General features: G+C 40.1%; 1 protein-coding gene across 3 annotated transcripts in view; it reads left to right on the forward strand.

The window, feature by feature from the left end:
• Gask1b (golgi associated kinase 1B) overlaps nt 1-9,684 on the forward strand; it is an 87,897-nt gene extending 78,213 nt beyond the window's left edge. For all 3 annotated transcript variants that reach the window (XM_031374151.1, XM_031374150.1, XM_031374149.1), the window contains exons 4-5: nt 2,625-2,851; nt 7,388-9,684. In XM_031374151.1, the coding sequence (XP_031230011.1) occupies nt 2,625-2,851; nt 7,388-7,595 (435 nt within the window). In that variant the 3' untranslated portion in view covers nt 7,596-9,684. The remainder of the gene's footprint in view (nt 1-2,624; nt 2,852-7,387) is intronic.
• The last annotated feature ends 501 nt before the right edge of the window (nt 9,685-10,185 follow it).

Consider the following 10,185-nt stretch of genomic DNA (forward strand, 5'->3'; position numbering starts at 1 on the left):
AAACTATGAATTCAGTCAGGGCCAGTGACCCCATGGGCCAGGGTTGTAAAGGTGCCTTCTGGCAAGCTTGCTATGAGTTCCAGGTCTAGTATCCAATATGGTGAAAGGATGGAGTCCGTGCCTGAACGCTGTCCTTTGACCTCTGTGTGGGGAAGGTGTCATGCACACACATACATACCACATGCACGCACCAAAAATTAAGTAAATTAATAAAATAATAAGAATTTAAACAAACAGTAATGGTGATTGGCATCATTATTGCTTACCTGAAAGCATTTAGCCACAATAGGCTTTTTGTAGGATTCCCACTTAAGACCAGAGACACAGATTGGCACTGCAGGCACTTTTACTATGCAATGCTTAAGTGTTTGCTTTAATGTGTGCACTAAACAAGCACATTCAAATATCATCTGGGCTTCACCGCTATGTGGGACATGCTTTATTAGGCTTTAAAAATTGGTGAGATGTCTTGAAAGTACGCAGAACTGTATTTGGTATATACCCAAACCAGCTGCCAGGCAAACAGCACTGACTTTCTGGGACTTTAAGGGATAAGGTTATACCAATATCCTTGGTATATTGAATGGGGACTCAGAGGAAAACTATGACAAGATTCTGAGAAGACTTGGAGACTATGATTTAATAGCTACATAAGCCATTACTATACAAGGGCAAAACTATAAAGGCATGCATTACTCTAGCCAGAGAGCAACAGAACTGAATACAACACATTAATTGAGACTTTGCAGCCTGCCTATACATCCCTAGGTATACATAGGCATACACTTGGCCCATGGTAATACACCCACCAAGTACATGTTTGGATCTGAATAACATCTGTGGCATCATTTCCCAGAAGAGGAACTGGTCACATGTACCTATCATCAGTGGTGGTGTTGGTCAGACTTGCCCAGCACAGCAGGCTGTCAGAGAATTGGTGAAATCATCAGAATATCTCATGACTCAAAATTAGATTATATAGAACATTTTAGAGCACACTGTCAGAAACAGTCAAATGAGGGGACAGCCATAAAAAAGATGTCCTCTGTCATTCTTTCCAGTTTCTAATTGCTCATGCTTTCATGAGGTTTAAAAATATCAACTATAAAATATAATTCTTACAGAGATGCTGACAGGGGTTTAAATTCATGAGAGCTTATGGTCAACCATGAATTCATTCAACATTCATGGCTTTTATTATCGTTTGGATCATAATTCTTCCCTATGTTCTGTCTCCTGTGTTAAAGGTTTGGTCCCTGGATTGTGGCGCTGCTGAGAGGCAGAGGTAGATTGGATCTCTGAATTCAAGGCCACCTTGGTCTCCAGAGCAAGTTTCAGGACAGCCAGGGCTACACAGACACACACTCTCAAGCAGCAGCAGCAGCAGCAGCAGCAGCAACAACAACAAACCAAAATAAAACAACAAAAAAGAAATAAAAAATGAGCCTGTCCTTCAGAGTTAAATTCTAAATGTTTATTTTAGTATAGTCAGAATTAAAAACATTTCATTTCCTCATGAATATTAATATAGTTGAACATGAACATATGATGGTGATGATAAAAGCTGGCCTCCAGCCAGTTTAAGCTTGGCTCCCGGTTTTGCAGACTTTAGTTCCTAGCTGGCTGACCTCATAGCTTTTGGACTTATGGGAAGGCAGTTGTACATGGAAAAAGAGGCTGAGAATCAGAGAAGAGTAATGAGGATCCAAATCCCTTTCTGTGGCCTAACTGGATCAATTAAGACCTCCTACTAAGTCCCATCGTTCAGGGTTTCTACCGCTTCAACAGTGATAGCCTGAGAACAAAATCCCTATTATATTGGCCTTGGGGGGAAGCATTCAGATCTAAAGTAAATACAGGTGATTAAACAGAGTCAATGCCATGAAGGAATCTATACAAGGTTGCCTAGCTAACAGGTATCAGACCAGAGGTTTGATTTCAAGTGACTAAATTCCTGAGCTCAAGTTTACTTCACTTTGATTATTGAATATTACCTTTTTTTTTTTTTTTGTCAAAAGAAGTGACGTTAAGCAAGTCTGTAGTCAACTTTGCTACCTTTTTTTGTTGTTGTTCTTCACACTATAACAAACCCCTAAAGTCTCTATAGCTTTGTCACATATTCAGAATCTAGCTGATGTTTCGTTATTGGATCTCATACCTTCTGTAAAGTTCTGTCTGTGCTACTGCAAACACTGCAGTCCAGCACACTAAACTTTATAGCCAACAAAGTAATAAGAACCTGTAGGGTCCAGTCCCAGGAAGAAAACAAGAGCTAGTCCCCGGGTCTGTAGAAATACTATGCTGTCTTCTCCTTCCTGAAGAGTCAGAGATTCTGCTGGCCACATGTTTGCATGTGATTCCGTGGGAACTGTGGATATCAAGGGTGGGGTCGCCTCAGCTGGACGATCTGCTGTTAGCAGAAGCTGGAAGTGCTTAGGACTCTGTGTGAGTCAGAGGGCTTTGAACTATGGACTTATTCTGACAGCTGCTTTTAATGAAAGCAGCCTGGCCTGCTTGGGTTCTGGCAGGTCAGCTGTTCAGAAAGCTTCCATTCTTTGGAAATGTTCTGGCTTTCCCAAGCTTTTGCTCAGCATCTTGGATTTTGTTCTCATTTCCATTTTCAGATTTATAATCGTTTGGATACAAATTGCTGCGGATTCAGACCTCGCAAGGAAGATGCCTGTATACAGAATGGACTGAGACCAAATTGTGAGAACCAAAATTCTGTGACTTTAGCACACATTATCCAGAGGAAGAATGACCCAAGGCATTTGGTCTTCATAAACAATAAGGGCTTCTTTGACAGAAGCGAAGACAACTTAAACTTCAGATTGTTAGAAGGCATCAGAGAGTAAGTGTTGTGCTTATCGTGGAAGTCCTATCTCACTCTCTAGACTGTTCTGGAGTTCTCTGTGTGTAGCTCAGCCTTTCCTGAAACTCACTGTCATTCAAGCTGACCTCAAACTTACAGTTATTCTCCTGCCTCAGGTTTCAGAGGGCTCAAATTATGGGAAGGAGCTGTTACACTCAAAACGAAGAGTACATTTTCTAATTGAGTAACATCTTGGAACACCATGTGTTTGTTAACAATTAGTAAAATTTTGTGAAGACTCACACCCTATGTTAGATATATTTAATTTCCAAGAAACTCTTAAATGTGGGAATAGAGATCCCAAGAAGATAAATCGTGTTCCAAGAGCAGCTACTACATCTATGCGAGTCCACAACACCAATACAGCTCTTGTCACAGTCTGCCTCCACTGCCAGCTTCAACTTTCATTGTGAAAACCCATGTGGGTGAGGTCAGACACATGCAGGGTAGTCAGGAGTAGGATAACCAGGTGGCAGAGGCTCTATTGTGAGAGCGCAGGATTGGACATGGCAGGAACAACATAGAGATGCCTAAATCTGTAATAAACTATTTGGCATGTCAATGGGTCTAATAAGCATGGCAGGATGTCAGCTTCATGATTAACCCAAATGACTGTTATGAATATAGTGGGAAAAGAGCTCTCTGAAAGGTAGCGCACCAGAGGACGGCTGGCCCTTTAAACTGGGTAGGAGGGCTTTTGAGTACTCAGAAGTTTTTTTTTTTTTTTTCTTCTTCAGACAGACTGTGGGGCTGGCTCTTAAAAACTACAAACGAGGGGCTGCAGGAGGCTAGACAAAGAAGAACTGTTGTACTCGAGATTGGCCCAAAACTCAGAGATGACCCAAATCATTTGGGAGACAATTAGTAGGACTTAGAAAGGATACAGAGTAAAGAGGGAGGCAGCGTGAAGCTAAAGGAGATAGTGCTGAACTGGAGAAGGAAGACCACAGTGGGTCTTGTGGCATACCCATGCATTTGGGGATAGCAGAGACTCATATGGATGGCTTCTGGTGGAGGAGCAGGGGGGAGGGTTGTGGTGGGGGCAAAAGGGGGAGTGGGGAGAAGGACTCAGGTTTCTCAAGGGACTGGCCATGGGAAGTTTGACCATGCTCCAGTGAGTATATAGGCAACATAAATTGAACTTTCTTGCTTCTTCCTTTTTGTGGGAGGCAGAGAAGTTCACAAGGGTGGGAAGGCAGAGCTGGAAGGACTGGGAAGTGAGTGTGATCCTGGTGCACGATGAGAAATTCCCAAATAATCAATAAAAATGTTATGTTGAAGGAAAGTGTAGCAGGAGCTGGCCACAAAGTCTGATCAGTCCTACCTCAGTTCTGGAAGCCATGAGTAAATTTCGCAGGAAGTAGAGCCAACCCTCACACAAAGCCCATGTTAGTCGGGACTAAGATTCCTCAAGGAATTAGGTTCCATTGGAAGCTTAAGAGCCCACAACATAGCCGTAGCCACCCCCTAAGAGCTAAACATCGGAAAAAAGACGTCTGAAGCTAATGGTGAAACTGAGCCCTTCCAAGCCTACATCTACTGTTTTGTTTTGTTTCTTTTTTCTTTATGGCAACTTGTTTTTGTGTTCTACTGCTATTCCTCTCACTGGCATGTGGCCCAGTGTGTTCCATATCCACGTTTCAATCATTCACCCTCAACTTTGTACTTAGATAAAGTGGATTTTATAAACTCTCAACACTTTCTTGTGGGCTTTGAGGGTGCCAAGAGGGTTTTCCCCTCACATCCTTCCCTTGTTGGTGCTCTTTACAGCTCTGTGAATTGAAGGCAAAATGCACGGCAGATTCTCTCTTTTGAATGCCTAAGCCAAGGAAAATTTATGCATAGGGAAATTGATATTCCTAAGACATCACTTACTAAATTGATATTACAGGGACTTAAATTTCTTTGCAGAATTGAGAGTGCCGAGGGCATACATCTATGTATCTTAAACATTCACAGAAATATGAATACTTTTATTTATTCTTTCAAAGAAGATTAAACCTTAACTGCATTAGGGTGTATAATGGGTTTAAGGTTAAATCTTCTTTGAATACATAATTCACACATTAATAAGCAAAAGTGAAGTCTTTGTTAGGCTCAGCGTCACACACTGAATATTTGCCATAACCAATGCAATGTAAGAACCCATAGCAGAGTAATGGCTTGTTTTCTTTTATGAACAGGACTTCTAGTCACTGAAGAGCCTAGAAGTTTTGATACTCTCATCTCATGTATTCTGCCTAAGCTAACTTGGAGTACAGAAAGAATAATTATGGATATTAATACTATACAACATAACATTAAGACATAACCCACAAGACTGCACAGTACACGTTTTCAGGGGACTCAGAGCACACAATGTGCCTTATTTAATTCCACACTCCTGAGATTTACTCTGTTCAACTCAGTAATCTTTGGTCTCTAGCATCACCAGAATTATTGACCCTGGATCCCTAGGGTCTATGCATCCTGTGTCTTGTCCCTAAGTGTGTCTTTAAATAAGTGTATGTTCTTGCCCTGTAATTTTAAAGGTGCAACTAAATTTATTTGAAAGTTACTCTTGAACCCCAGTGATTATATGGCACAACACTTCTGTGAGCCAGAGGAGGCCAAGCTGGAGGCGTTACAGATCATAACCTATGACTTAGACTAGAAATTATGACACTATACATGCTAGACTTTGGCTCTTGTCTTCCTACATGAAAAAAAAAAAAAAGCAAGTTCAGTAAACTCTCTCAATGATTCAGAGAGGTTCTTCTTAAGTGACCTCTAGATGTCCAGTGAGATGTCTCTGAATATCCTTGCTCTAAAAGTTTAGTTTTGCTGAATTTGTTTGAAAACAATTGCCAGCTTTCGGTTACTGTAAGTAATGTCTGAGGTGATTGTCTTACAAAGTGGGAAGATTTTCTGTAGCTCATGGCTTTAGGGGTTTCGGGACATAGCTACCTGGCTCTGCTTTTTTGATCTTTTGGTGGTATGGTACACTGTGGTGATACCAAATGTCACCATATTTCTTTTAGGCATTTCTTTGCCCTTAACCAATGAGTGTAAATGCCAATAGTAGGGTAATGGTTTGTTTTCCTTTATGAACAGGACTTTTATAACCAAGGATGGGGAGGTCCTTTTCACCGATGACCAGGAGCTGAAAGAGAGAGAGAGGAAGGGGCAGAGACCTAGCATCTCTTTCAAGGCCTGCCCCAATGACACCATCTTCCACTATGCCTCACCTCCTAAAAGGACCACCATTCCCCAGTCATAGTATCCCAAGGACTAAGTCTTTAATGCATGGACATTCGGGAGACATTCACGATATAAGTTAGAGCATCATTTAATACTCCACTCAGGAAAATACTGGCCTTGTGCCCATCCATTTTGGCATGCTTATTGTCCTTACTCATCTCATGCCATGTTGGTGAGACGTTGTGGGTGAAAACTCCCTGATTCTCTGGGTCTTCCAATGCCCCCACTCCCTCCTCTTCAGAATTTCCTAAGTCCCAGATGTGGGAGTTGTTTTGTAGATGAATCGATGAGGCCTCCATTCTACACAAAGAATTCCAGGCAATTAAGGAATGCTGAGAGCTAGAAAAAGTCTTATCCAGGGAAGAGTACACCAATTGGCTACCCAATACCAGATTGTCAGCCGTAAAAGCATACATGGAAGTAAGAGTATATACACCAGTATATAGATCAGTATATAGAACAGTAAATACATGAAATATATTTGAGAATATACATTCATGCAATAACAAATAATAAAAAAGAGGCCATGAATCAGAAAGAGATCAAGGAAAGGTATATTGGAGAGTTTGGAGGGAGAAAAGAGCATGGAGGAATGATGTAATTATATTATAATGTCAAACATAAAATAAATAATTAAAAACTAAAAAATAAAAAATCCCCAAATAACACCCTCCCCACAAACCAAAACCAAATGCATAGCAAACCACAGGCAATCACTCAAGTTCCAAAAGTATAATCTGAATCAGAGGGAATTCTTCCTCTAATTGAGTTTTCTTTTAAAATACTTTCCCTTTGGTTCTATCACAAGTCTGCGGTTGTTGCACTTTAAACTGTAACTGCTGCTCAGGGAGTATGCTCCACTGAAACCACACGTGTTTTGCTTCTCACAATTTTCTTCCATCAAACTCCACTTTGTTACTGATGAGAGCAGACAAAGGCTTTCTGTAGGAGACATGGAGCTTAAGATGACGGGAAATACATCTTCAGACCTAATGTGATCTTAATTCTAGGCCTCTCTTTGCCTGTCTTTAATGACCTTTAAATAAGAAATTAGGATGTCGAGTTCCGAATGGATTAGATAATTTGGTTCATTTGAAATACACTTCTGTATTTTATTTTTAGGAGAAATGTTTGCTTGTCAGTGACAAAACCATGTTGGTTTTCTAGGTCTTATTTGATAGTGTGATTTATGAGGCCGAGGAAGGCAGAGCAACTGGGGAAGAAATAACATTTCTGAGCAATTGCTAAGAATGAAATATTGTGTTGTTGTTTCAGGTTTCCTGAGTCTGCAGTTTCTGTTTTGAAGAGCCAACACCTACGGCAGAAGCTCCTTCAGTCTCTGTTCCTTGACCAGGTTTATTGGGAAAGTCAAGGAGGCAGGCAAGGCATTGAGAAGCTTATTGACGTGATAGAGCGGAGAGCCAGGATCCTTATCACCTACATCAACGCACACGGGGTTAGAGTATTACCTATGAATGAATGACAAATGGCTTTCTGCCTTGAGGGCTATACATGTGTCACATTTGGTTTTTCTTAAATAAAAGATATCAACCTTAAGTGGTTCTAAGAATGAGGTAGCATAGTTGAATGCATGAAACTGACGCAGTTTATATCATGAACTGAGTTTTAAAAGTTTGTAGAGTTTAAAGGTATGCAGATTCAAGAAGTTTCAGAATAACATATTGCTTGTAAAATGCCTGATGATATTTTTTCTTAAGACTCTGGTATGCGTCTCAGCATCGTCATTGCATAATGACCCAAATGATTATTCCTACTGATGTTTAAACCATTTTCTTGTCATTTGAGGGAACAGTATAAACCAGAGACACTGGCTCTTCTAATAAACCATTCCCATGATGTTTGACTGACCTGACCAGCTGCTAGCAATGAGTTGATTGGCATTGTCTTATTGCTTATGGTTACAACAGCTTTCCCAACATTATCCAGAGGCAATTGTACATCAGGAAATTGAGGCATGATCTGCAAGAGCAGCAGTCTTGAAACACCTTCTAAGTAAACATGGTAGTAGATTCGGTACAAATGACCAGTATATTTTCTAGAGTCTAAGATAATCAGCTACCTCTGAACAACAAAAATCTATCCTTTCCTTTTTAAGAAATTTATTGACAACATAGAAATATCCATATGTAACAATCGATATATTAGTTAAATCTGTTGTCTCAATTTTGATCTGATTTATGACTTGTGGTTAGAAAACTAAAAAGTTATGAGGCATGTTGTTACCTGTTTGAAAATTTACTTGTAAAATCTCTTAATGTTCTTATTGGTTGCTTAGTTTAAAAAAATAATTAAGGTTTCATGTAGTTAATAGTTAAGTCCATGCTGGTTTTGAACTCCTTATGCATCAGAGGATGAGCTTGGTCTTCTGATGTTCTGTCTCCCAAGTGTTGGGATTACAGATAGGTAGTGCTCAGGGTCAAACTTGGGCCTTCAGTCATGCTAGATAGACGCTGTATGACTAAAGCCCATAACCCCAGCCCACTTTTAATGAATACTTAACAATTTGTCATTTTTTATTTTATTTTTTTTTATTATTCTTTTTTTTCCAGACAGGCTTTCTCTGTGTAGCCCTGGCTGTTCTGGAACTCACTCTGTAGACCAAGCTGGCCTTGAACTCAGATATCCGCCTGCCTCTGCCTCCCAAGTGCTGGAATTAAAGGCATGTGCCACCACTGTCTGGCAACAATTTGTCACTTTATAAAGGATATACTGTAATTTCTGAAGTTTTTTTTTTTTTATCATAGAGGACTTCCTTGGTATAATTAGGTTTCATCTGATTCAACTGATTATCTAGGTATTGACGATAAGTTCAGATATTAAATATATTATATAGATCAGTTCAATACAAGAAGTCTTAATGAAACCCAACACACATGACTGGATTTTCTCACAGAGAAAACACATGGATAGAGAGCATATGGCAACAAATTCGGCAAAATATTTTTTTCTTTTTGTTTTTGTTTTTTTTTTTTGTTTTTTTTTTTTCGAGACAGGGTTTCTCTGTGTAGCCCTGGCTGTCCTAGAACTCACTCTGTAGACCAGGCTGGCCTCGAACTCAGAAATCCGCCTGTCTCTGCCTCCCAAGTGCTGATATTAAAGGCGTGTGCCACCACCGCCCGGCCAAATTAGGCAAAAATTAAATCTCAACTAATTCTCCCCCAAATCTCTCTACCAGATCATTCATTAATTTGGAAGAACTAAGACACAGAAAGTTCATGCTCTGAGTCTTTTGTCCTGGGAGAATTTGCCAGGTCATCACTTATCCTTCTTATATGGAGCCCTCGAATCTAGAGCAAATTATGCCTCTCTTGCTTTCAGCTCAATTACCCCTTATTTGAAAGGTTATTTGAAAGATTAGCCAGGTATAATGGTACAGATCTGAAATCCCAGCACCCAGGAAGCCATGGAAGGCTTGCGAGTCTGAAGCCAGTCTGGTCTTCATATTGATATCCTGTCTGAAATGTGCCCCTCTCTTCATAAAAGCTGATTTACTGACTTTTTCTTCTTTTGGAAACTTTAAAAAAATAAAAAGTTACACATTTTTTATCACATTTCTTGTCTCTCTTTTTTTTCAGTTCTGTTCCTAATGCACACAACATTTTCTGTCTTCTGGTGAAGAATAATTTGATATTGATGTGAACTTTTAAAAACATAGCAATATAGGCTACATCACAGAAAAAACACTTATGTAGATCATAATTGATACAAACACACCAACTTGTCAAAATGTTAAGTAGAAGAGAAGGCAGATGAAGGAAAGAGGCATCCACTGACTCTCTTGTTTCTGCTTTTCAAGACTCATGTCCAAGCACTGCTTTTACCATCCTATGTTTCCTTTCCCTTGGTGTGTTGAACTTTGTCACATTCTCTGCAGTCCTCTCTACCGTGACCTGAGTATGACTGTGGGCCCTGGCGAGTCCCCACGTTGGCTGCTCTCTATGAGTTTTGTCTCACAAATCATCTTAATTATCCTTGTGAGCACTTTGATACCCCCACTTGATCTTGAATTAAAAGATTTCTGCCAAGTTGTCTCATGCCTTATCAAGACCACC

This window comes from Mastomys coucha, unplaced genomic scaffold, assembly GCF_008632895.1.
Source record: "Mastomys coucha isolate ucsf_1 unplaced genomic scaffold, UCSF_Mcou_1 pScaffold16, whole genome shotgun sequence".
NCBI lineage: Eukaryota > Metazoa > Chordata > Mammalia > Rodentia > Muridae > Mastomys > Mastomys coucha.